This window comes from Xiphias gladius, chromosome 8 (genome assembly GCF_016859285.1).
Source record: "Xiphias gladius isolate SHS-SW01 ecotype Sanya breed wild chromosome 8, ASM1685928v1, whole genome shotgun sequence".
Taxonomy (NCBI): Eukaryota; Metazoa; Chordata; class Actinopteri; order Istiophoriformes; family Xiphiidae; genus Xiphias; species Xiphias gladius.
In genome coordinates, this window is record NC_053407.1 from 2953181 (window position 1) to 2980921 (window position 27741).

At 37.6% G+C, this 27741-nt stretch overlaps 1 protein-coding gene across 5 annotated transcripts in view; it reads left to right on the plus strand.

Annotated features, from left to right (window-relative positions):
• LOC120793769 (1-phosphatidylinositol 4,5-bisphosphate phosphodiesterase gamma-2-like) overlaps positions 1-27741 on the plus strand; it is a 61953-nt gene that overhangs the window by 15292 nt on the left and 18920 nt on the right. For 4 of the 5 annotated variants that reach the window (XM_040134143.1, XM_040134139.1, XM_040134142.1 and 1 more), the window contains exons 3-24: positions 1964-2113; positions 4361-4454; positions 4538-4585; positions 4925-5009; positions 5590-5670; positions 5784-5827; positions 5974-6046; positions 8260-8361; positions 8987-9105; positions 10012-10097; positions 10486-10603; positions 11503-11671; positions 11889-11984; positions 15174-15260; positions 16047-16216; positions 16840-17040; positions 19853-19975; positions 20057-20237; positions 23461-23529; positions 23637-23746; positions 27365-27461; positions 27560-27632. In XM_040134143.1, the coding sequence (XP_039990077.1) occupies positions 1964-2113; positions 4361-4454; positions 4538-4585; positions 4925-5009; positions 5590-5670; positions 5784-5827; positions 5974-6046; positions 8260-8361; positions 8987-9105; positions 10012-10097; positions 10486-10603; positions 11503-11671; positions 11889-11984; positions 15174-15260; positions 16047-16216; positions 16840-17040; positions 19853-19975; positions 20057-20237; positions 23461-23529; positions 23637-23746; positions 27365-27461; positions 27560-27632 (2376 nt within the window). Of the gene's footprint in view, positions 1-1963; positions 2114-4360; positions 4455-4537; positions 4586-4924; positions 5010-5589; positions 5671-5783; positions 5828-5973; positions 6047-8259; positions 8362-8986; positions 9106-10011; positions 10098-10485; positions 10604-11502; positions 11672-11888; positions 11985-15173; positions 15261-16046; positions 16217-16839; positions 17041-19852; positions 19976-20056; positions 20238-23460; positions 23530-23636; positions 23747-27364; positions 27462-27559; positions 27633-27741 lie in introns of those variants that run through there. The other variant, XM_040134144.1, reaches the window with a different exon arrangement.

Consider the following 27741-nt stretch of genomic DNA (forward strand, 5'->3'; position numbering starts at 1 on the left):
AAAACTAGAAAACTGGCTAAAAAGAACTACACTGGCTAGCTGCCATACTGCAGTGCTCAGTCTGACAGCAGTAGGCATTTAATGTCATTTAATTCAGAGCAAATTCTTTTTTGTGCATTAAATTCTATGAAGGCAGTCATAGTTGCTGGGAGATTTGTGCTTTACCTGTAAAGCCCCAATACCACTGCTGAGATACTATTTGTAGATGCAGATGTAACTGCACTACGGGCTGTAGTGCAGTTACATATTTTTTGTTCTTCGGGCTCTGTGCTTCAGCACATTCAACTTGAACTACAATAATGGATACTACATTAAAGTGCCAAGCCTCTGCTTTAATCTGAGTAGGTTTACATCAACATTGAAAGAACTGTGTGTGAAATATAGCCCCTTTAACAGCGCCCCTTGTCAATGATTATAAATAGACTTCATGACCATAACCTCAGAGGATTCACCACAAAATGCAAAACCCCCCTGGTAAGCTGCAAAAACAGAAAAGCCAGGCTGTAGTTCACAAAAAGCAACAGGAAGAGTTCTGGAACAAAGTTTTATGGACTGATGAAACAAAAATCTACCTCTGTCAAAATTATGGAAACGGGAAAATGTGGAGGAAAAAGAAACAGGTCATTACCCAAAGGACTCACATCATCTATCAAATTTGGTGTTTCTGTTATGGCTCAAGCATGTGTGGCTCCCACTGAAACTGGCACACTGGCATTTATTAATGATTTTGCTGCTGATGGAAGCAACAGAATGAATGCAGAGGTATACAGGAGCATTCTGTGTGCTCAGATTCAGTCAAATGCATCAAAACTCATAAGACGACATTTTATCGTTCAGCAACAACAATGCTAAACATATGGTCAAAGCAACCACAGAGCTTTTCGAGGTGAGGAGGTGGAATATCCTTGACTGGCCGAATCAATCTTCTGATCTAAGTCTGACTCAGCAGCATTCCACTTTGTTAAGACCAGACTAAAGGCGGAGAGATCCCACAACAAGCAAGAGCTGAAGGTGGCTGCAGTGAAGGCCTGGGAGAGCATCACCAGGGAAGATACATCTAGTGATGTCTACAGGGTGAAGACTCATGGGAGTCATTGACTGCAAAGATTTTTCCACAAAATATTAAATATGATGATTTTGTTTGACTTCATGTGTCTGTCCATCTGTCCAATTACTTTTGAACCTCTAAAATTTGGGCACTATGGGTAAAAAGGGCTGTATCTCGTGTATCTGATGTATGTCCCATACAGTTCTTTTTATATTTATGTGAACCTACTCAAATTAAAGCTGAGACTTTGCACTTTATTGTAGTATCAATTATTTTCTTTTTAAATTGAATGTTGCCGAAGCACGGAGCCCGAAGAACAAAAAATGTGTAACTGTCCAAATACTTACTGTCTGCAATGGTTTTAGTGTGTGTTTTAATATTTCTACTTGCTATCATCACAGTTTGTCAAAGTCTTAAACTAACCATGCCCTAAAGAACGCTAATTAAAGTGACATTATGAGAACTGAAAATGTGTGAAAGTGGGAAAATAAAAAGTTACATCTATTATCCCTTTTGTTTAGTGATGCAGTCTACAGAAAAAACTAGAAAATGTGCTCAGTAAAGCACAGACATTGGCTCTGGCCAAGGCCAATGTCAAATAACATACACTGGACTTAAGACGAAAAAATTCACTTTCATAGTAAATGATCTGGATCTTCCCCAAAATTTAATGGGTTATTCCCTGGCCCATGCCCCATCCCTCCACCAAGTTTGGTGCAAATTGGTTTGGTGGTTTTTGTGTAACCCTGTTGACAAATAAGCAAACAAAAAAACCAACAAGCAGACAGACACAGGTGATCACATAACCTCCTTGGAGGAGGTAATTATGTCCTTCCCAGAGATGAGCATATACAAATGGTAAATCACCTCCTTCCAAAATAATAACCACTTTATTATATGTGTGTTCTGTTTAAGTGGACCTGTTTGAGATCAGAGAGATTCGTCCAGGGAGGAACTCCAAGGACTTTGAGCGCTTCAAAGATGGCAAGGACAAACACGATGACAACACCTGCTTCACAATCTTCTATGGCTCACAGTTTGTTCTCAACACCCTCAGTTTGGGAGGTGAAGTCTTTATTTAAGTGTTTCTCTAGCCTTCTGTTCAAATCGGATGATGAAATTTCTTTTCATCAAAAACAGACATCTTTAGTATTCTGTTTAAATTTTACGTAAATAAATTAACTTGTAGGTCTTGGATATGGTTGATGTTTTGAAGGCCAAAAACAGTGGCAACAATTCTGAATGAAAACCCTGGGGGTTTTTTAAAATTTCTAACAACATGTTTCACTATGTCAGTATAGATTATTGAGTGTAGATTGAGGGGTAAAAATAGCAATTTTATCCATTTAAAATAAAAGTTACAACACAATCAAGTTTGCAAAAAGTGAAGGGGGATGAATACTTTCTGAAGCTACTGTATTCTCTCTCTGTCACAGAGTGAGATAGAAATACTGTCATCAATTTCTGTGTGAGAGAGCTGGAGTCTGGACATGGTTAGCCTTGCGTAGCATACAGACCTGAAGCTAGGAAAAAAGAGCTACCCTGGATCCGTCAAATGTTCAAAAATACACCTACCACCAACTCTGAAGCTGATGAATTGACAGTATTTATCTTGTTTGTTTAATTGATATCAATTAAAACAATATGTGGTTTTAGGGGCAAAATTTAATTTTATCCATCTACCAAGTGCTTCTGTCCAGGATCTTTGGCTGTCTTGCAGGATGCCACATATGGTTGATGAGTACAGGTTTTGGATTCAGATTCTCACCATGGTACCAAATCTGGCAACCTCACTGAGATGACAAGACTCCACTAAGATGTGCGCTGCAACTGCGTCCAGTTGGTGTAACAGAGTTATATAACTCATGAGTTATGTTACATGAAATTGAGCTAACATGAAACTGATATCAATCTTCTCTTTTCACTCTCAGAAAGAAACCAAATTGACATTTTTTACTGAAATGTTGAACTGTTCTCTTAAGAGTTATGTATAAAACCAAAAATTGGATTTCCTGAAGAAAATGCAGTGTGAAGGCTGAAAGCTGAAGGGAATTGCTAAAGCAACGGTGATGAATGGCTGAAAATGGTTGACAAAAAAGCTGAAATATAGAAGCAAAACTTGGAAATCTTAAAGTAATTGCTGAATAAATGCTAAAAACAGCTGAAAATGGCTAAAAAACATGGAATCAACACTTGGAAGCTAAAAAAGAAATTCCTGAAACAATACTGAAAATGACTGAATTGCAAAGTCAAAATCTGGGAAGCAGAAATCTAAAGGAAATTGCTGAAGTACTGCTGAAAATTGCTGACAATACAAGTGAAATGTAAAAGCCAAACTTTCCAAGCTGAAGTTAAAGGAAATTGCTGAAGCAATGGTGAAAATGGCTTCAGAACCGATGAAATGTAAAAGCAAATATTGAGGCTGAAATGTGAAAGAAAATAGTGAAGCAAGGCTGAAAATGGCTGAAAAACCAGCTAATATCAACTGAAATACATTGCTTTGAAAACTTGGAAGCTGGAGTGTAAAACTTCAGCTTGGAGCTGAAATGCATTAGTTGAAGAAACTGAGAGCTGAAGCATGTTGCTGAAACAGATGAAAGGCAAATGATGTACTGCCAAAGCTGGAGGTAGAAATAAAATGCCTTAAAACTGTGAAAGAAGAAAGTCTTTGTATTAATATTAGACAGCTGAAGCTTAGAGTTCCTGCTCCCATAGACCAACATTATAAACTCAAAAACTGAGGAAAAAGATATAAAACTTAGACCGCGATAATTCAGAAACTATACAAGATATTAAAAATTTACAAGCTGAAAGCTGAGATAATTGCTGAAAATGGTTGAAAATACATCTGATATCAAATGAAATGAATTGCTTTGGAAACTTGGTGCTGAAATGTAAAACTGAGGCTTGGAGATGAAGTTCATTAGCTGAAGAAGCTGAGAGCTGACATCTTGTTGAAACAGCTGAAATGCAAATGATCTACAGCCAAAGCTGGAAGTAGAAATAAAATGCCATAAAACTTAATACCGGGCAGATGAACTGCATCCTGAAACAACTGAAGGTTGTTTCTCATCAAGTGCTTTGATGCATTATATATTACGTTCACATTTTTCATTTAATGTACCTTTTGCTCCAGGAAGTATGCTGAAATTTTGAACAACTCTCCTTGTGTAAACAAAGGGAGCTGAGAGGAAAAATATTTCCTGAGCAGCAGATCTGATGTCCATTATGTTTCAAAAGCAGATCCACTGTTCATTATCTGACACTGATAAATGTCTGTTTAGTAATCCTTTTATTTTGCTCATTGCCCAGCTGATTCTGTGGAAGAGGCTCAGAAATGGCTGATAGGACTAGACCTACTGAGGCAAGAGACAGTGGGGGCTCCAACTCCGGTTCTTATTGAGAGGTAGACACACACACATAGCTGTATAGTTATTAGTGATTAAGACTCATCCAATCATCAATCTCTCTGTGTTTTTTTCCCTACAGTTGGTTGAGGAAGCAGATGTATTCTATCAATCAGACAAAAACGAACAGGTACAGTACATCTAAATGATCTGGTTACTAAAACATACTAGCTCTGGACAAAAATTATAAAATCAATATTGTATGTTATGCTGGTATTACATGACTTGATAATATGTTTTTAACTATGTATATCCCCATACGTAAAAAAAGTAACGTGGCTGCTTCTATAGAAAAATCACATCTTATGTGTATAGTGCTAAAAACTTTGTTTTTTATTTATATTTTACATATAGTAATACATCTTAAATTCATAAAAGGTGATATTTATGATAAATAACAGTAAAGCAGTATTCCAGTCCACAGCTAGATGGATATGTGATGCATACTGTCTTTTTGTGTCCCTCCCAGCATCTCCATGAAGGAACTGAAGGCCTTGCTTCCTTTGCTCAACTACAAGGCCCCCAGCTCTCGTGTTCTCAAAGACAAATTTCTGGTATTCTTCTTTTCTTCTCTTCATGTCATGTCCTCATCATTGTTTTGTGTAATTAATTTTAATTAATTGATTCAAGTTCATATTTAAATTAATTGTTTGATTCCTTGCCCTTAAAAATGTGTGTGGATAATTGAAAATGTATAAAATTTCAATAATTTGATAGTGAGAAGTGAGGCAGGGTTGTAATCTGGGGGCAGTCAGGAAGGCAGAGAGTGGAGCCACACAGTTTTTTGACCCCTCTCCCTCTCTCTTGTTTAGTTTAATAACTCTGCCAATAGATTATTGTTCTTTACCGAGTGGTCCTGTGTATTTTTTGACATGGACTGGGACAGGAGGAGTCCTTACAGCGTCAAGCTAAGGCTTCATTCAGTGGAAACCTACATTGATGATTAAACCTATTTAGACACAGACAACATAGACATAGACAACCAGTGGACTATTGATCTGCATCATTTCGGCATCATTTCTATCACATCAGAAATCAACTGACTAGACAAGACCTCTTTTGGAAACAAATACTCCAACTTTCTGGTAGTGCTGTTGTAGTTTCAATCGACACCTTTATGATCTGTTTTCACAGGAAGTGGGAGCAAAGAAAGATCGCTTGGACTTTGAGCAGTTTCATAAATTGTACAACCTTATAATGTTTGAACAGAATGAGGTGAGTCTGAATTCATCACATTAAATATATGCTGTATAAACTACTGTGCATATGTTATTCCAGTATTTTTATGTATATATAAATATATATATATATACATCTTTTAAACTCAGATCCTTGATGAGTTCAAAAAGGAATCATGTGCTTTTATTCTGGGGTGAGCTTCTGTTTTTCTCATCTTTGCTAAACACTTTAATCACTTGATCTTAACAAACCCTGAAGTAAACGAAAGGCAGCCTGTAAAGATAGTTTGTAGTTTGCCAGCATAGTTTGACAGTTTGTTGGCTCTTTTCCACCATATAGTAACACAGATAAACCAGATGCATCAGCAGTTCTGCTCCATGACTTCCAACGATTCCTCATCTATCAGCAAAAGGTAAAATAATTTACAGTGAATGATTATTACACCAGAAAAGAGAGCTCTTGTTTTAACTTTGCATATCCTATTCATTTTTTTTATCTGCTCTTGTGTGCCTGTCAAACAACTATTTACTCAGTCCCTTTCCCAGTAATTTTTATTGTAAAAAAATAAGAGCTGCAGTTATTTATTATTATTTTTATAATAATTAACTCATCTATTATCTATGTTTTTGAGTTATCCACAAATATCATAAAAAAATAAAAGAAATTTGCAAATTTCCAAAACACAAAACCCAGAGTGAAAAAACTTTAGAACTAGATGACAGTGGAAATTTTGCATGTGCTTATGCTACTTTTTTTTTTTTTTTTTTACAATCAGTAACACACATTTCTCAATACTGATTTCACTTTTTCAAAATTATTCACACAGTCAGGACAACAGCAGTCAGTATGGGCTAAACTGTGGATCACCTTTCATTGCTTAGACACAATCCATTCAGTGACCACATCTTTAAAAATTCATGAACTGTTTTTCTCTCAAACTCAACCACCACCGGAACTCACATGCACATGTTTACATACTATTGAAAAACTGTTAAATTTATATTCAAAATGCAAACAAAATTACTGCAGATTACATTGTAATTTGTATACTTTGCTACATTCTTCAACATCAACATCTAAAAGAAATTTAAAAAAAAAATAAAGTGTTTGAACTTCTATTTGGGGCATACAACACAGAACACCTGTTTTTCATTCGTTGATTGTCAGGTGAGGAAATGGGGCAAGTGAGGTGGAATCTGGAACATTTGTAATTTTATGGGACGATGTGGCATTTCACCGTTCTCCTCCAGTCACAGTGGGGTTTACAGCCCCCCCCCGGGTGGTGTCACTTTTGCTCTCATCTCACTCTCCATTGATCAACACCAAGAGGAATTATTTTCTTCATGGAGGAATATCTGTAGCTGTCCTATGCAATTATGTGTAGTGAATATGTATAGTTTTGTATTGCATTACTGGAATTACTTTAGTTTCATTTTGTGCACTTGATATTACGCTAAAAATAGAGCAACATTTCTGATTCATATCTGTGACATACATGGTAAGGTAGCACAATCCATGCAAATAAATACTAATGGTACCTGTTGTTAGTGCTTTTTAAGTGATTGTATAATTGGGAGGCAAATGTTTTCTAGTACAAGAGTTGATCCTGAGATGTGTACTAAATGTTTTGGTTGTATTAGTACACGCATTAGATGTGAGATTAATGGCTGAAAAACCAGCTGATATCAACTGAAATGCATCACTTTGAAAACTTGGGAGCTAAAACATAAAACTGGAACACATTGTGCTAAGCAGTTTAATGGTAACGAAAACTGCGTTAACAGTTTTGAAAAATAGATTTTGGCATAGAGAAGTGTGTCTTACCAATTCTAAAAAACTGTAATAAAATCAAGACAAGGCTATTCTAGTGATGTGGTAATTAGTAAGATAAGTAAGATTAGTAAGATTTTTGGAATAGGATTTTTAGCAACATGTTAATGATTCAAGATGAAAAGACTAGATTTGGCCATACTCATTTGGAATTATACGACGGGCCAATAATAAGAATCTCTGCCTTATCAGAGTTTAATGAAAGAAAACTTATTGACAACTAGTTTTTGACACCAGGTACATAGTTGGAAACTCAGCATACTGAAGACAGTGGGCTTTATGGGAAGGTATAAATGATGATTGATAATTTTATCGCTATTTTGCTTTTCTATTTTTTTTTTTTGCCTAAAAAATTATTTTGTCTTTACATCACATTTCATTCCATTTCCCTTACATATAGGCCTATGTAATTAATTTACCATTGTCATCACTTTTGGTACCTGCTTTTGGTATCAAGGTAATGTCAAGTAAATCATCCACAAACTACATCCCATCTCCATTTTTATGCTGGGCTTATTCATAATTATTTGTTATGTTCTCATAGTATAAAAGGTTCTCCACGTAGTAACACTGAATAAAAAGATGAAAAAACAAAGTTTATGTCGTCATTCACAGTGAAAGGAACTGACCTATTGTGATTTTAGAAGGCAGACATAATTTTGTTTATGGCCTAAATTTCAATGCTAGATAATACAATTACTTACAGTTAGTGATTATTAGTACCACACACTGTTCATTCACTCTAACAGTTGCTTTAATATCTTAATTTATTTTCTGTGTCCCTTCATTCCTTAGGAATCCTGGGCCAGTGATCTGAACCAGGTCAGAGAACTGATGACCACCTTCATTGACGACACCATGAGAAAAACCAATGACCCAGAATTCACCGTCAGCGAAGTATTCTGCTCTGTGTCTGCATGTATTGTGTGTGACAGAGATAGAGTATGCAAAAATATAACAGACCAGTAGCGCACCTGGTTAAATGCTTACCATAAAGGCTAACACCTTATCGCAGTGGCTTGGGTTCAAATCCAGCCTGCGCTAGGCTCTTCCCTGCCTTTCCTGTCTCTTTTAACTGTCATTGTCATTAAAGCCTGAAATGCCTAATTAAACTTTACCAAAAAAAAATTTATATGTATGTAGGAGAGTTTTCATTGGCATATTTTTTGCGGTTTGGCATTAAATCAGTCAGTTTGAGTTTTTCATTTGATAAAAAGGCTATGAATGAATTGCTGAGAAAAATGGGCAGCATCTTCTAGCCTCTGCACCACATTTTGTATAACACTGAGCTGAATGTAGTAGGAAATGACAGGCTAAATAGTTATTTGTGTGAATGCAGTTCAGTAACCTAGGCAAGAATCATGTATTTAAAGTATGAGAAAACTTATGATTGTTTGGCCTGAAAAATAATGCTTAAAGCTTTGTGGTTGTTATATTTGAAGTTTTACAATTGCTAAAATGTATCACAAATGTAATGAGGTGCTCACTTTTTGTTAATTCTAAATCCTTTCTTCTCTTCTAGTTCCTCAGTTTCCTGTTTTCCAAGGAGAACTCTGTGTGGGATGAGAAGTTCTCAGAGATCAGCAACCTGGACATGAACAATCCTCTGTCCCATTACTGGATCAACTCCTCACACAACACGTCAGTATGACTCCATACATCCTCACAAATACAAACGTAATAACAGAACTCTACATGGAGTATAAGCGGATCAGACTCATAATCAAGTGGATGACACTGACTGGTCAGTGTTCGATTTGAAATCCGATGTATAGTGACTTATAATTTTAATTGTTTGATTGATAATTTCATTACAATCTTTTCCTTATTTCTGGAAACTGCACAACAAGCCTGCACAATCAACAGGGTTAAAAAAGTGGTTAAAATCATGAACTAATGTTACTTAAGCTCAGCTATAATTCATTAATATGAACAGCTTTTGGGTCCTTATGTTGTAATAAAATTCCTTTTGCTGATGTTTGTTCTCCTTTAGCATGCTCTTGCTCAGTGATTCAAAAATGTCTGCTTTGTCATGATGTGTTTCACCATGGAGTTTGAAACAAACAGGGAAGGTCTAATGATAAGATGCTTGTATTTGCATTATGTGAAAAACAGGATTTAGATTTTTGGAGCATTAGACTTTCTAGGCACTTAACATTGCGATATCATCTGCTTTGATTTTAACCGTTTCTTTCTTAAAATCTATCACTTGTGAATTGCCCAACTTTATGGAAGTGCAGTACTAAATTGCTAGAGTATTCCATTCTAGATTAGAATGTTTGATCCAGGAAGGAGGGTTTTGTCACCACCTTTCACAGCAACCCAAAAGTTGTTTTTATTGCTTTCTTATAACTGATCTATAAAGCATTAGTTAATTATTTAGTTACACATTATAAACGTGGCATCAAATATCTTGGTAATTAGCCAACAAACAAACCAGACCAAACACATAACTTCCATAGGAGAGGTACAATAAATAACCACGTTTTGAATTTTGTAAAAAGTATATAATCTAGCATGACTCCTGTTTTGTGTGTTGTTCCACAGCTACCTGACAGGTGATCAGCTTCGTAGTGAGTCGTCCACAGAGGCTTATGTGCGCTGTCTGCGTCTGGGATGCCGCTGTGTAGAATGTCAGTATAAAATAGCTCCAACATGCTATGCTTGGATCATGGATTTTAAAAAAATTTATTATTTATTTATTATTATTTATTTATTTCATCTCGTGATCTTATTTTGGGGCATTTTACCCAGCACAAAGATTAGTGAGGGGTGGAAAATTGTTGAATCAGGTAATATTTTATCTATAACAGCTGGTTTAAATAATTATTAACAAGGTGTAGGTGTAAACGCTGCTTGTAGTTCAGTGATTGGTCCACATATCTGGTGGTGCTCAATTGATTCTCAGTGGATGTTTTCTGAACCTGACAGTGAAAACAGAGCCTGTGAGTTCTATGCTCTAGTAGTTATGTAAACACTTGTATTGGTATGTGTATTTTATGTGATGCTGAATCTATCTAGTGGACTGCTGGGAAGGGCCCGGGGAGCCAATCATCTACCATGGCTGGACCAGAACAACCAAGATTAAGTTTGAGGATGTGGTCAGAGCCATTAATGATCATGCGTTTGTCACCTCAGAGTAAGAATCATAAAAAAATACTGTCACTCTATGTCTTTGTCACAAAAATAATTGTCTGTGTCAGTTATTACAGTTGACTTTTGATTTTATGTTGGATCCACATAAATGAGCAGAATATATAACCCCAAACTGCTCCATTAGAACAGTGGCCCACAGACAAGACTGTGGTTGTACTGGGCAGCATCTAGGTATGAATGTGTGTATCACTGGTCAAAAGTTAGCACATTTTGAGCTAGTTTTTTATTTAAAAAAAAAAAAATGTTTTTTATTTTTACATGATGTTAAAATAGCATGGTTTCATGATCAAGTCTTTTTGGTTTTAGTTTTATTTAACTCTGCCCTTTTTGTGAAGTTTAATTTAATCCCATTAATTTTTATTTGGGAATTTTATATTGATGTTTTTGCCTGCCCCATTTTATAGTGACTTAAAATTTTAATTGTATAATCTTTTTGCATCCTGAAAGTGGTTTTGCCAATATCATATTATGTCATTAAACTACATTAAGGTCTTTTTTTTTCTAAAATGTATTTTAAGAATTAAATTAAAATACTGAACATTTTTTGTGTTATCTCACACGTTGCTGGCTTACAACATTTCTCTGACTGTTTTTTGATGAAAAAAAGGTCATCATACTACTGTATGCCCCCTATTTTGGCCATTTAAAATTTTTTTTTTTTTTTTCATAAAAAGACGAACAAAAAAAGTCAGATTCCTTTGAATCATTACATTAAGTTCTAATTTCTTCATGTGGGAATGTATTCCTTTTTTCCCCACAGTTTTTTATATTTGATTATTTTTGCATTAAACCATTTAAAATCTGCCTAGTCACACTGTCATCTCACAACCAGACATTGTCTTTTCTCTCAAACACATCTTGATACCCATGCTTCTCTCTCAGTTTCCCAGTGATCCTGTCCATAGAGGAACATTGCCCTTTAGAGCAGCAGCGTCAGATGGCCCGCATCTTCAAAGAAGTGTTTGGAAACAAACTGCTGATTGACCCTGTGGAGCAGATGGCTGAGCAGCTACCTTCACCTACACAGCTGAAGGGCAAGATCATACTCAAGGTACTGTGTATGTGTCTGAGTTTGTCTCTGTGTGTGTGTGTGTGTGTGTGTGTGTGTGTGTGTGTGTGTGTGTGTGTGTGTGTGTGTGTGTGTGTGTGTGTGTGTGTGTGTGTCTAAAAATACTGATATGTCAATGGAAATGGTAAATCAATAACAAAATGTTTTGTTATGTGTTCTTATGATTATGGCCATGACTGTGCTGTTCTTCCTTGTGCAGCACAAGAAGCTCAGTGTGGAGGGAGGAGGAATCAGTAAAGACTTGAGGAAGGGGCAGAAACAGGGAGACCTGGAGATCTGGGACCCTGTGGACCAGGTACTGTCAGAGGGGTCAAATGGGTAAGGCAAGGTACCTGAAACTCCTTTAAGACCAAGAGCAAGTGTTACATAAGGCTGACTAGTGTTGATCTGTTTTACTGAGCACAAATTTCAGCTGCTGTAATGTATTGTAATCAAGCTGGTTATCAGCTAACTTGACTGGAATATTTAATATAACATGAGATGAGACTACTATTGCGGCAGCAAAAAATTATTTACAACAAGGTAAAATACATACAATATAATCACACAACAAGAATTGAATAAAAGGCTGTAGAGGTAGCAGGAATGAGATCTAAATATTAAAAGTAAAGCTAAGCCTATAAATAATTGTAGGGATTATATGGGCCTTTTATGGGTTGGCATTTTCAACATGTTCAGCAGTGAGTATGGCATGACCTTTTGGTGCTTTTTTGTAAAGTAAGTAAATTAGGGATTTTCTTGCTGCTAAAGCAGAGAAAAAGGTAAGATAGTCTGAGCAAAAAGGGCGTAAGAAAATTTTTAATAAATTATTGCCTAATAAGATCTATCTTATTGAAATGTTACCATGTTTTACTGAGCTAATTAACAGTATACACAATTAATATGCAGCTACAATCATCAATCATCAGCATGTTAGTGTGGTAAACTATTTCTAATTTTGTGAGAAGTCCTGTTTTAAACCCAGACTGGACGCATGGTTGGGTAAAACAATTTTTTTTATCATTGACATAATTACTATGGTAGGCAAAGTGTTTCTACTAATCTGTTGATTCTCTATACTAACATATTGCTCTTTATTACTCATCTCCTTATAGTAAAGTCAATACTCTTGTCCATGTAGGGAAAAGATGAGCTGATTTACGTTACAAATGCACCTAGGCTTGACTTGATGTAATAGGAATTTTGGTCTGTGTGTGTTGTGACATTGCTGTTTAAATCCACTAGAGAATAAATTGTGCATGGTGGAGTCTAGTAAAGTAAAAATGCATTTCTGTAAGCCACACTTACTGAAGGGGTTTTCCCTTGTCTGCTTCTGATTTGTGTTTTGGTACCTCTGTGTAAAATGTTCCTGATGGGGACAGGAGGTGTTATAGTGATTGTGTCACTGATAGTTAGGCTGTGCAGTGCAGTTTGTTGTCAAGGATGAAAAGCATTTGTTCTTGTGTCACCTTGTGTCTTGTGTCATTCTATAGTGCTGCACAGAAGAAAACCTCTTTTAGTGAAACCTCATACTGCCACACACATAATCACTGGAAGTAATGATAATGTATCATGTCCATCATGATCAGGCATGATGAACTTTTATCCACATAATTAAAACCATTCTGAGTATAAAAAAATACTTATATTCTGTTCAAATTTTAGGTTTGGTTTCACTAAAATTACCCTGTTATTTCTCTTTGATGTAAATGATTTTTGGCTTAAACGCTACAGGGAGGCCAGCCCTAGAAACATCAAAATGCGTGAGTGTATGACTGAGTGTTACTCTATTGGTAAGCCGAATGCCGTGTGACTGAGTTCTGAAGTTACATCTGGTCAGTTGGCTGGCCAGTTGTTGGAGTTTCCCCTTTGGCCATTGCTCTTTCAAAATGAATCGGCACAAACAGTTTCTAATACATCATCAGGGGGGCGTTTATACATAGTTTTGCCAACATGGGCCAAACCGCCATCCTCACCTGTGTGTGACGGCTACCTCGTTGAAATGCTGCTGCTTGCATGCATGTGCCCATACTGCTAGCGTTGCTGCTGCAATGCTGCCACTGCTAGCCCTATCGTTCTACATTGAGTTTGCACTTGATAAGGGCCTTTAGTAATAATAATCGTCCATTCTTGATGCACGTTCCAAAAAGTGAAGTGTTGTAACCAGAAAGCAGTCACGTAATTTTTGTTTACCCTTGTTCAGAGCAAGAGAGAGTGCACCGGAAAACTTGTCCTTCACATAATGTTTTGTTAACTTATTGATGTAATATAATTATAGCTTACATTGGGTTTCTGCTGTGACTATATAGTATACATGTAACCTCCACTTTCTCCTTTAATAAAAATTATTAAAGAAAATTATATTTTTTTCATATCTACGACATATTTGGATATAGCCTAGACATTGAAACTATAGTAAAAGGTGTCAGTTTTATGTAATGTTGCTAATATGATGTCCATATCACTATCAACAGATCTTTTCCCTGTCTATTTTCTATGTGTGCTGGGAACTGCGCACATCACGTATCAAAAATAGGCTATGGGGCATCAATTAGAGCTGCATCTCACTAGTTTTTCACGTCGTAGGTTGTGTGGCTTCTCTAACCTGTTAACATGGGTGTCAAAATTAAAACCAAGACGTTCTGCGACCATCACGCACATGTGATGCAGGCAGTGTCCAAGGCCTTAGCGCCTTTGTCGCTAGATTTACCAAATTTTCAGACCCCTTTAAATACTTTTTCCACAAACGACCCTAGCGCCAAAACAAACCATAGCTACTTTCTGTAAAGAAAAGGTGCCGGTATTGCCCCGTGAGCACGAGGCCGGACTTTCCCTCTGCAGGCACTCCTCTCTATACGTCTCATTCAATTGACGGCATGGCAGTTGACAAAGACGTGAATGTAGCCAAAATCACAGATTTTGTCAGACGATGTCATCGTTATAAAATAAAGAATTTAGCAGTGCAGAGCAGCAGTTTGGAAGTGGCTTGGAAGTGACTGCAGCTTAACATGTAGTCTCAATAGGCCACATTTCAGTCACTATATCATACTTGTTCTGTTGTCTGACAAAAAAAAAAGAAAGACATATAAAAAATGAGAACAGCTTTATTTGGAATTCGGCTGTATTAAAATACTATATATGTGAACACAGAGAGTTTGAGAAAAGCAAACAGATAAAGAGCGGTCCAGCCATATACTAGGTTTTGACCTCGTCTTTTTTTCTAATGTTTTAGAAAGTGATAGTCTTTGTAGCTGTAGCAGCAGTAGTGGCAAAAGTAGTTCCAGTATTATACCTTTGATGAGGGGAATCATCACTGAAAGAAACTACATGATTTATGTGAAATTATGAACTTACACTTCCTATAAATACATGTATAATTATTAGGATATCCTCGTAGATGTAGAGAAATGATTTATATTTAAACTTGTAGTGAGAAATTTCAGAATTAAAACTACTGAATGTTTCTCTCAAAAGTTTCACAATTTACAACATTTCTCTTTCTCAGCGGTGGAACAAGCACTACTGTGTGATCCGTGATGACAAGCTGTACTATGCAGAGGAAGATGAAGAGCAGGAAGAAGATCCCAGGAAGGTTATAGAGATTTTGGAAACTTTACCCGCAAATTTGTCTTGTATTGTTTTAAATTTAGTAACAATCAACTGTAAGTGTTTCAATATAGAATATCATGTCTACAGTTGTTATAATCAAATCACAAAGATCAGTAAACATAATAAACACTGCGTAAAGAAAAGGGGTTAAGATTTTTATTGGACCAACTGTAAGTTTGAAGGAGTGGAGCTTGACCACTAGTAGCACTATGGAGTCGTGTTTTGATGATTCGGTCATCAAATTCTTTATATCATGTGCATGGGCATGAAGACGCACATCTATGTGTGTGCTTTTCCACTGATATACAGATGTCGCTGGTAATGCACCAAGAAACGGAGCAAATTGCCAACAAAAGGCATGGGAGAAGAAGAGTACTAGCCAGCAAACATGAATGCAAACAATGCAAGTGTCAAAGTATTTAAAATATCAGCTTTACAATGTTTTATAAGGAAGGAAATGCATTCTGTCTGTTAGGTCTCAAGGATACACACAGTGCATTTTGATGAGAAACACTTAACATAACCTTTAATACCATTTAACTTAAATCATTTTCTGATATGATTATTATTATTTTTATTAAAGGATAATCCTGAAATTTTAAGACCGGTGCTGATATAGAAATATATGGGATGAACAATTCTGATAATGATAGTGATTATTTTTTTACATTAAGTATAAACTGTATCATCTATACTAATTGTAATTAAATGTATTGTCCTAAAACAAACATATATCTGTTAAAACCAATGTTGTTCTTGTATTTCTCAGTACCAGGACCTGCACCGTTCAGAGCCGTGGTTTCATGGTCGGATGAAGGAGGGTAGACTGATGGCTGAGCGATTAATCCATGATTATTGCGCAGAGACAGGGGGAAGAGACGGCACCTTCTTGGTCCGAGAAAGCGACACCTATGTCACAGACTTCACCCTCTCCTTCTGGTACAGCATACCATTTCTTGATCTCATGGCCAAAAACCAAAAACTTAAACACTGTTTTTTGTGTGATAAACAGCCCCCCTCCTCTAATGAGATGATACACAGGATTCACCACAGTGTACAGAATTCAGTTCTATTGTTTTTTTTCCAAAATTGGCCAGAGATTGTTGCATTCCTCAGCAATATTTGAAGGATCTTTGGGATAGGACAGGCATGCTGACCTGGCAAAATTTCTGTGGACTTGAAATGGGAAAGAGTTAAAGTATTTCCTTCTATCCACCTTGTTCAGGTATAAATTAAGACAGTGTGGGTTCCCTTTTGAGAAGGTAAAAGATGGCCATCTTGTTCTGTTATAGTCTAGGTATGGCATCACAGGGGATCCAACCTTTTTTGGGGACACCCTTTGAAAACATTACACCATCCTCTTGTCATGTGTTACCATTGAAAATAATCACAAGATCAATTCTTTCTGCAAACTTTTGATCCCAAACCTTATCTAAAACTTAGCCAGGGAGGAGGAAAAACACCCCAGGTCCAGGAGCTGCAATGTAGAAAGTTGAAATTTTTGCATTTTTTGCTTTTACTGTTGCATCTATGTTTAAACACATCTTCTGTATGCATTTCAGGCGCAGTGGGAGGGTCCAGCACTGTCGTATACGCTCTGGATCAGAGGGGGGACACACTTACTTCTACCTGACGCCAAACCTGCACTTTCTCAGCGTGTACTCCCTGATCCAGCACTACAGGGAAAACCCGCTGCGCTGCCAAGACTTTGAGCTGCGCCTCACTGACGCTGTACCACAGCCCAACCCACATCTACAAGAAGGGTTTGTCATATATGAACCAATATGAGTCTGATACATCACAGGGGACTGGAAACACATGCTGAAAATCATTATACAGTGTGATCTAGTGATTAATTATGATACCTTGATAGACATTTTTTAAAGATTAAGGCATTTATTCTGCAAACCATTACAGCTATGGAAAAAACACATATTTGCTGTTAAACATAGCCAAATAAAATTAGTAACATTTAAACTCTGTGTTCAGTATTGAGATATTGTAGGTTGCAGATGTGTTTAGTTTAGTGTAGCACGACAAAAGTGAAAGCGTGTGTCTTCGAAAATCTTCAAATCTGTCTTACTTACATGTAGAATCTTCTTCACTGGCAAAGTAGTCATCAATACATCGAAGAGTCCTCATTCATTTTGGTCATTGTAAAATGACACAGAAGCTGTGTTCAGTGCAGCTAACTGTTGTCAGTAAATATTGTAGCTTCAGCTAGCTAACTTACTTCATAACACAATACCACTTTATTTATTATATCTCATTTTATTTGAGTCACCGAAAACAGTGAAACAGGTTCCCGGGTTTACTATTCATGATCTAAGATAAATTAACATCAACCATAGTATTAGAGGATGAAATACCAATGATTTTACCAGTTTGACAAAAATTTACTTTTTTATCATAATAAAAACTACAACACATAAGACAATTTACCAGTGCAGCACCACACTAGCACACGCCAAGATATCCACTTATACTCTCGTCTAAAGTCATTCTTCAACCTTTCTGTAGTAATATCTGCTGTCTAAAAACATATAGCATTCAGGTCTCTCTATTCTACCTAAATGTCTGAACTAGCCACTCAACTTTCCTGTGGAAAGTCCAGGTACTCCATTGATTTAGCATCTCAGTCCAACAACATTGTAAGCATCACAGTGTACAGTTTTTTTTAAGGATCTAATTTCATCATCTTTTTTATTCCATGCTTTTTTCTTCCTTTTCCTTTACATTTCTCACAACGCAACTTGATTGCTGTCAGTTTGTTCGATGATTTAGGTGTGTTATGCTAGTGGATCCTTACAAAGAGAAAAGAGAATTTTAAATTTATTAAAATGGAAAAACTGAAATATCACATTGACATAAGTAATCAGATCATTTGCTATGACACTTGAAAATTAGCTCCGGTGCCTCCCATTTCTCTTGATCATCTTTGAGATGTTTCTACACCATGTTTGGAGTCCACCTTTGATAAATTCAATTAATTGGACATCTGAAAAAACACACCTGTCTATATGAGGATTCACACCTGACAATACATATCAGAGCAAAAACCAAGCCATGAGGTCAAAGGAACTGCTTTCAGAGCTCAGAGGCCTATATATGAGTAGAGTAGCCTCCATAATTCTTAAATGGAGGAAATTTGGAACAACTGGGACTCTTCCTAGAGCTGGCCGCCTGGCCAAACTGAGCAATTGGGGGAGAAGGGCCTTGGTAAGAGAGGGGACCAGGAACGTGATGGTCACTGTGGCTGAGCTCCAGAGATACTGTGTGGAGATGGAAGAAATAATCAGAAGGATAACCATCACTGCAACGCTCCACCGATCTGGGCTTTATGGCATGAAAGCCCCCTTGGAGTTTGCATAAAAAGCACCTAAACAACTCTCAGACTGTGAGAAAAAACATTCTCTGGTCTGATGAAAACAAGATTAAACTGTTTTTCCCCAATTCTAAGTGTCATGTCTGGAAGAAACCAGGCACCGTTCATCACCTGCCCAATACCATCCCAGCGGTGAAGATGGTGGTGGCAGCATCATGCTGTCGGGGTGTTTTTCAGCAGCAGGGACAGGGAAAACTGGTCAGGGTTGAGCGAAAGCTGAACAGAGCAAAGTACACAGATATCTCTAATGAAAACGTGGTCCAGAGCGCTAAGGACCTCAGATTGGGATGAAGGTTCACCTTCCAACAGGAGAATGACCCTAAGCACACAGCCAAGAAAAAACACAGGAGTTTCTTAGGAACAACTGTTAATGTCCTTGAGTGGCCCAGTCAGAGCCCTGACTTGAACCCCAATCGAACCTCTCTGGAGAGACCTGAAAATAGCTGTCCACCAACATTCCCCATTCAACCTGACAGAGCTTGAGAGGATGTGCAGAGAACAATGGCAGAAAATCCCCAAATCCAGGTTTGTAATTCTTGTCACGTTATATCCAAGAAGACTCAAGGCTTTAATCGCTGCCAAAGATGCTTCAACTAAGTACTGAGTAAAGGGTCTGAATACTTATGTGAATGTGATATTTCAGTTTTTCCTTTTAAATACATTTCCAAAAATTTATAAAATTCTGTTTTTGCTTTGTCATTATGGGGTATTAAGTGTAGATTAATGAGGGAAAAATGAATTTAAATTATTTTAGCATATGGCTGCAACATAACAAAATGTTAAAAAATTAAGTAATGTATCAACCATGCATGCATTGCTTCTATCTGTCTCTTTTCATTTTCACTCATACACCCACAGACACATAGTAACTCTTTCCCCTCTCTTTCTTTAGTTCATTTTGTATCAATTTACAGGTATAAAGGGCAAAACAACTCTTTTGCCAAACCGGCATTCTTGACAGATACCACTGGCATATGACTGAATACTTGTGTGTGTGTGTGTGTGTGTGTGTGTGTGTGTGTGTGTGTGTGTGTGTGTGTGTGTGTGTCTATATATATATATATATATATATATATATATATATATATATATAATATATATAAAATATAATATATATATTCTTGATAACTACCCTCACACAAACACAAGCATGCATAATATAACTGTCCTTGTGTGTGTGTGTTGTGCAGGTGGTTCTACAGTAACCTGAGCAGAGGTCAGGCAGAGGATTACCTGCTGAGGATTCCTAGAGATGGAGCTTTCCTCATTCGGCAGAGAGAGGGAGAACCAGACTCCTTCGCCATCACGTTCAGGTGCCGTGTTGCACTTATGACTTTATTTCTCTCTGCCTGATCTGTTTGTTTTTAGTAGTAATGAAGTCCTTTCTTTTTCAGAGGTGATGGTAAGGTGAAACACTGCCGGATCCAGAAGGAGGGCAACATGTACCTGCTAGGCAGCACTACAGAGTTTGAGAGCCTGGTGGAGCTGGTCAACTACTTCAGGAAGAAGCCGCTGTATCGCAAAATCAAGCTACGTTACCCAGTCACCCCCGGGCTTGTTGACCGCTTCAGCACAGTGAGTTACTGTAGGAGACATACAAAAACCAAAGGAAATGTTAAGATTCTCTTTAGGGAAATTCTGTCACTAAATAGTAATAGAAAAGAAAATTGAGAAATAATAAAAATAGTTTAAAAAATAGTAAAAATATATTCATTAAACATTTTACCAGCAAGTCAGAACAACTTAATACAATCCACTGAATTTATCCGAACGACTCTGAATGTGTGGGAACAGCCAGCAATGAGAACGTTAGAGTGGACAGCCATGCTAAGTGGCTAACGTTAGGCTATTTACATTTTGCAAATGATAACCCATGTTTGAGGCCACAAATGATAGGTGAATGTTTGCGTGAAGATTTTGCATGTCACCTTGTTTGGGTTGTCCTAATTTTTATCAAAATGATCCCACATTTTGAATTTCCTGTCCGACATATGTAATTACTGTAACAGACTGTCCTGTGTTTACAAAGTGTTTCCATATTTGAAGTAGTGTGTCCCCTAAGAGTTGCTGTAAGGCTGCCGTAAGGCAGGAGTTTTTGGAGTCTTGTGGAGTCTTGTGACACGTGTTGGGAAACATTTTTTGCTGCTGTTCATCATACAATATCTCTATGTACTGTTAATTTTTTATTACTAAATATGCCTCATTTTGTTGACTATTGCAGGGCAGCCCTAGTGTTTATCTTAGCCTATTATGGGCTCAAATCGTATTATCTTTGCTTTGGGCCCGGATCTCTATGAGTGGGCCTTCTATACACCTTAGACTGGAGATTAACTCTGTACAAAATTTCATGGTGATCATCCAATAGCTATTGAGATATTTCCTTCTGGACCAAAATGCTGTAGCTACTGACACTGCGCTCCACCAGTTTGGCCAAAAAAAAAAAAATCATATAAAAAATCATAAAAACATATGTCTTCTAATGTCTTCAAAGCTGTCATTTTTACATGTTGTATCTTGTTCACTAGCAAAGTAGTCATCAATGCATCCTAGAGTCACTTTTTATTTTGTTCGTTGTTTTAGCCCCATTTCTAGGCCCATATCAAACCTACCTTTTTTAGGAAAGATAATTGAAAAGGTTGTTTTTCAGCACCTTAATGCTTTCTTGGTGCAAACACATTTCTTTAATGCTTTTCAGTCTGTATTTTGACCACAACGCAGCACTGAGACTGCACTTGTTAAAGTGTTAAACGACATTCATTTGACCAGTGGCGTGTCAAAAATTTCGGTTTTGGTGTTACTAGGTCTCAGTGCTTGACCATAGGATACTTCTCGACAGGCTGGAAAAGTGGATGGGACTTTCTGGCACCGTGCTAAATTAGTCCAAACCATATGTACAACATAGGGACTACTTTGTGTCAATTGAAGATTATGAAGTTGAGCGAAAAAAAAGCATGTGGATATCCTCAAGGGTACTGTTCTATTCAACATCTACATGCTTCCCCCTTGCTCAGATTATGGAATTTGATATCATATCTTACCACAGTTATGCAGATGATGCACAACTCTACATAACAGTGTCACCATGTGAATCCCTTACATTTGCTGAATAAGTGCATTGAACAAACCAAGTGGATGTGCCAGAATTTTCTACAATTGAACACAGAAAAAACTGAAATAATTGTTTTAGTCCCCAAAGTCAGTGCTCATCTCAAGCCCATGACAATAGAATGTACAAATCAAGCCAGAAATCTTGATGTAGTTATGGACTTGGACCTATAGTTCAACAGCCACAGTAAAGACAATTACAAAATCAGCCTACTACCACCGTAAAAACATAGCAAGAATTGAAGGATTTTTGTCTAAACAAGATACAGAAGAACTAGTTTAATATTTATTTTCAGTTGGCCATACTATTGTAATGGTGTCTTCACAGGTCTAAAAAATCAACCAGACAGCTGCAGAGTCCTCACTAACACCAAGAAGGTGGAGCACATTACACCGATCCTTAAATCACTGCACTGGTTTCCTGTGTGTCAAAGGATAGATTTTAAAATCCTATTACTTGTCTATAAAGCACTAAATCTCTAGTAGAGATAGTTCTGGTCTGTTTTTTCACTGTGACATTACATCTTCGGATGCTTTTTTGAATGCTGTCATGCAACTCCAAGGTTGCATTGTTTACACGGGGGACAAGCTGATTGCACTGAAGCCCGCTGCATTGGCAACCAGAACAACGGAAGTCCCTGCATAAATCAGAAGAGTACATACAGAGGATGCAGAGGAGGCACATAGTGATAAGGGAAGAGAGCTTGATCTAGACAACAGACACTGATGAAGAGAAGTGTGTCTCCCTTCTGTCATCATAGGCAACGTGAGATCCCTAATAAGATAGATGAGCTAGTGGCCTTAGTGAGGAATCAGAGGGATTTTCCATGAGTGTAATGTTGTGCTTCAAATCGCATGGCTACAGGAAGATACTCCGGATCCCATCGCAGCCATCGACAGCTTTCAGATGGTTTGGGCGGCCAGGAAAAGGAATGTTTCTGCAGCCCAGACATTAAACTGTTGGGGCTGCGTCCATTCTACATATCTAGGGAGTTGATTACATCCACCCATCAGTTAATCTGGCAACCAAATATGATGTCATCCACTCTGTTGCCGTGTGAGTCCAGACTCTGCACCCCAGTGCTTTCTTCATGATCTCCAGGGACTTCAGCTGGACCCGACTCTTCCCACTCTCACTCAGTTGTGGACTGCATTACCAGAGGAGATGGGACCCTAGACCTACTGTATGCTAATGTTATGGGGATTTGGAGATTCTACCCCACACATTTCTTTTTGCACATTTGCATTTGTACATTTTTCTATTCACTTACAAGGTATTTATTATTATTACTATTCATAGAAGTTTTTACTTATTACTTCCTATTGCAGTCTTAACAAAGCAATTTCCCAAGTTTTCAAGTTTTCTGATTCTGATTCTTAAATTACACACCTAACCTCTTTTTAATCATTAACTACTTATTTGCTTGTTTTTGCTTTTGTCCCTGTTTTCATTGTCTTTTAAATGCAATTTTAATGTTTTCTTAATGTTTTATTTTTAATGTATTTCTATGGCTCCGTAAAGCACTTTCGAATTGCCCTGTGTCTGAGTGGTGCTATATACAGTAAATAAACTTTCCTTGCCTTGCCTTGTCTGCTGGACATGTAAGGTCAATATCAGTTCAATATATGGTTCTACAGCCAATAACATTTCCTCTGCAAGGACTGGTACCTAACAGTGGATTGTGCTTCACAGGAGAAAGACTGTGCCTCTCTGTACGAGGTGAAGACATATGTGGAACCCAATGAGATTGAGCCCTCACTGGTACGTACACACCTATACTCTATACTCTTTCAGCTTCCGCTGTCTGTTATCTTGTGCAGTTTACTTTAATAAAGACATTCATGATTGTGTGTGTTTGTCTCCTTTAGCCTCAAAGTACTGTTAGGGCTTTATATAGCTATCAGGCTACAAGGCCGGATGAGCTCAGCTTCAGTAAAGGAGCTTTGATACACAATGTAAGAAAGGGGAACAATGGATGGTGAGTACACACACACACACACACACACACACACACACACACACACACACACACACACACACACACACACACACACACGGGCAGCAACAGAATATAATATACTCCTACTACTTCTAATATTAGAAGTAGTAGTAATATAGTCTTATTATGATTATTATTTGTTATATCGTTAAAAAGTTGGAATATCATTATTATTAGTTTCCAAGGGAGCAAAAAAGCTGTATGAATAGAAATTTCATTTACAAGTGTTAAACAAATGCAACGTTTAGAAATTTGACTTTAATTAGGTGTTGTTATTGACTACAATCAGCAGCCATCAGAAACGTTTAGAAGTTCGACATTCAAACTTTAATAAGGTATCACAAACCGTAGCCAATCAGATATGTCAAACAAGAAGCATTCTTAGTAATTATTCCAACAGAAAATGAGCAGGCTACCAAGGAAAAAGTCTGAGACTAATGGAAAAAAGCATTTATCTCAACTGTTAAAGGAAATAAGCAGATTACTTTGAAAGTTAGTGAGAGCCCTTCAACTTGTGGTTCTTTGGCAATTTCTTCACTGTGGGTTGCAGAGAAGTTAGTTTCAGTGTTTGTGGCCTTTAAGTCCAAGTGATTGCGGTACTTGGACTGCATGTGAAGGACCTGGCTGTATCCCTGCTCAACTAGATATGTTGTTGGGGTAGCAAGAAGCAGCCTGATCTTCTCCCAGAGAGCTGGGTAAAGCTGGGCATATTGGATGCATACCTGCTGCCCCAGCCAGAGTTGCAGAAAGCAGCCTGGGCCTCGTCATCACACTGGATGTCAACAAGATGCTCCTGGATAGTGGGCTTGCATTCGGTCATGTCCGCTTGAAAAGGCTGCACCAATCAGATGGGGACATCAAGGTCCAGGAGGTCTCTGAAGTTGATTTCCATCTCAGCTATCCACCAGGTGGTTGATGTAAATGAGAAGGCATCCAATTGTTCTTGGTGCAGATTTATAGATGATACGATTTTGAACTGATTATTTTATGCTAATTGGTCTACTAATAAATGTTTCTTTATATTTATAATGCATATATAGGCCTATATTTTCAGAGTAGTGGATAAAATAAAAATGACAAAATAATGTATTTACAGTAATAAAACATTAATTAGATATATATTAATTATATTATTACTATATATTATATTCATTATAATAAGAGCATTGTTTCTGAAAAATAGTTGATCACCTTTGTCAACTGTAGGAAAGGAGCAGACTACCTCCTGCCTATTCTCTGCCTGTACAGATCTAGCCTGGCTATGAGACTGTGAATCACCGCATTGCAGTGGACCTGAGTAGAGCCATTTCCTCTGAGCTTTAGCATGACTTTGATCATCTTTTCAAAAAAGTCTGCCAAGTACACAAATTTGCAGCGGCTTTTCCCCAAGGGATTCATCAACCTCCTCCAGGAGGATGTTGTCATAGAGCTCCCAAAAATGAACAAGGCAGTTTCCATATGAGAGCCCGTGTACAGTATGTAGTATGGGGAGAAGATGCTCAAATGTGGCATTTTTCCTGAGACAGCTGTTGGAACAGTCTGTCATTGAGGGAATGGGCTATTATTTTATTTATCGCCTTAACTGCAACACTGAGAGACTCAAGGAGAGGTGGACTTTTCGATTTGGCCCAAAGGTTGTTGCGGTGCAAGACACAGTGGACTGTGAGGATATGTTGAAACTGCTCCTTCATCAGAGAGATGAAACCATGGTACCTGCCAACCACGGGGTTGGGGGTGCTCATAAAGTGCATTAAAAATGGTCTGGCCCTTGGTATCTGTTTTCAGATATTTGGAACACAAAAATTCCTCAGCTGTCTCCTGACTGTTGGTGGCCCAATTGCAGAAAGGCCATTAGCAGAGCGTTGTTGTCAGAGATGGCTGTTTCATCCAGCTGAAGGCTGAATGAAGAGTCCCACAGGATGGCACACAGCTGCTCCTCTGTATCGGTGCCCATTTCATTTATCCTGCATGCCACTGTGTCATTGCTGAGTGAGATGGATTTCAGCACCTGTGTAGTATCGCGCTCCATCATGGTAGATATGACCTCTTAGATGGCAGGGAACACAAACTTATCTTCGATTCTGAACAGCTTACCACATTTGGCTACCAGCAGGGAGATGTTAAACGACATTACGAGCCCACTATCATTCTGACTGTTGTTCCTAGCGAAAAGAATGCTAATCAGGCTCCTACGATTCTTGTCTTTGATGCCCTGGAAGAATGGACGCTCCTTGTCTGACATGTGCTCCTTGAGACTTTAGGATTTCCTGGCCTTATTTTAAAACACTTGATCACACAATAAACATATTGGAATTTGTGCACTGGTGGGAGAGGGTGTGAATCCAAAGCTAAGTTATTCAATAGAATAGTGGTGGCATTTTTTTTTTTTTTTTATTGGTGCCATTTCGCTGATAAAAAAATTAAAAAGGAAGAAAAAAAAAAGGAAAAAAACAAAACAAAACACATGTCACATATGCAGCATGTAATTTTCTGGCATTAAATAGGGCAGAATTAATTTAGCAAATTTTTGAATGGAGTTCGGTCAGACATTGTTTTGTGCGATTCCAGGCAAATTAATTCACAAAAATAATTTCACATTTCCTTTTATTCACAAACTTGGTGAAGATGTTTAATGAGGACTTAAAGTTCAAGACTAGACTAAACAGTTTTATAATGCAGAAGAGGAAAAGCAATATAAACTCCCCCATCTCAGCTGGAATTAAGTGGATAATGGCACTGCTCTGATTCTCTTAGAATATTGTTTTAGAAAATTGTTTATTTATGTTTATTGTGAATATATAGTTTGTTTTATGTTTTTATATGTTTTTACAACATTGTATGGTACACAGTCATACCAATAAAGCCACTTGAATTGAATAATGTTATAGTGTATCTATGGATGCTAGATGCTAAATTGCCTTCACGGGAAGTCCGACAGTGGAATGTCCCTCGTGTAAATTTGTAAGCATTGTGACAACACGGCATTCACAGTGTATCCTCGGGAGAAACAAATGCTTTCAACAGGAAGAAACTCTTCATTTCTTCCATGGGGAATACCAAGGAAAACAACGTCCATTTTCCTGAGTTGACACAGTAAAAGCTATGTTGGTGATTTTTTATAGATGATTCCTGTAAAGGCAGCATGGAGCTGCACTACAGAAAACTGACAAAACACTGAAGTAACGAGTTGATGCTATGGAAACAAAACACTGTATTGTCCAGTTGCAATGGTGTAAATTGGCAGGTTTTGATGTTGCAGACCACATTCTTTTGCAAGAAGTTGCACGTTTCAACTTGTCTCATTGTGAATCTTTGGTATAAACTGGTCTTAAACAAATGTCCCCCTTTCAAAAATATAGCTTCCAGCGATCCCCAGTGTTGTCTAAATGCTCCCTGGGGGGGTGGTACCACCCCTGTTGAGAAACACTAGGCTATAACAAAAACTGGTATTGATTCTTTGCGGTATCTTAGGGGATTAGTCACTTTATGTCCCTGAATCATGTTTATCTGCATTTACTTGGCTAGCATGCCCAATGGCAAAACACACAAATAACAAACAGACTGTTCATATTTTCCTACTCATTTTGCTCACTACAGGTGGAAAGGTGACCATGGTGGAAAGGTGCAACTGTTCTTCCCATCTAACTTTGTAGAGGAAGTGTCCAACAACACCCAACCTGACATCAAAGGACAGGTAAAGATTAGAGTTTAGGTCACAGGTAACTGGAGGTCAATCAGCAGACAAAATGAATGAAAATAATCAGTGTGCATTTATGATGTGTTTTAAAACAGGACATGGAAGACAACCCACTAGGTGAACTATGTAAGGGTGTTGTGGACATCTCCAAGTGCAACATCCAAAACTGTGAGTACAAGTTATTTTGGTGTCTGATGCATGTTTGACATTCACATACCCCTGAAGTGGAGTATAGACATAAGTTTTTCTTACTACACTGATGTTGCTTTACCAATCA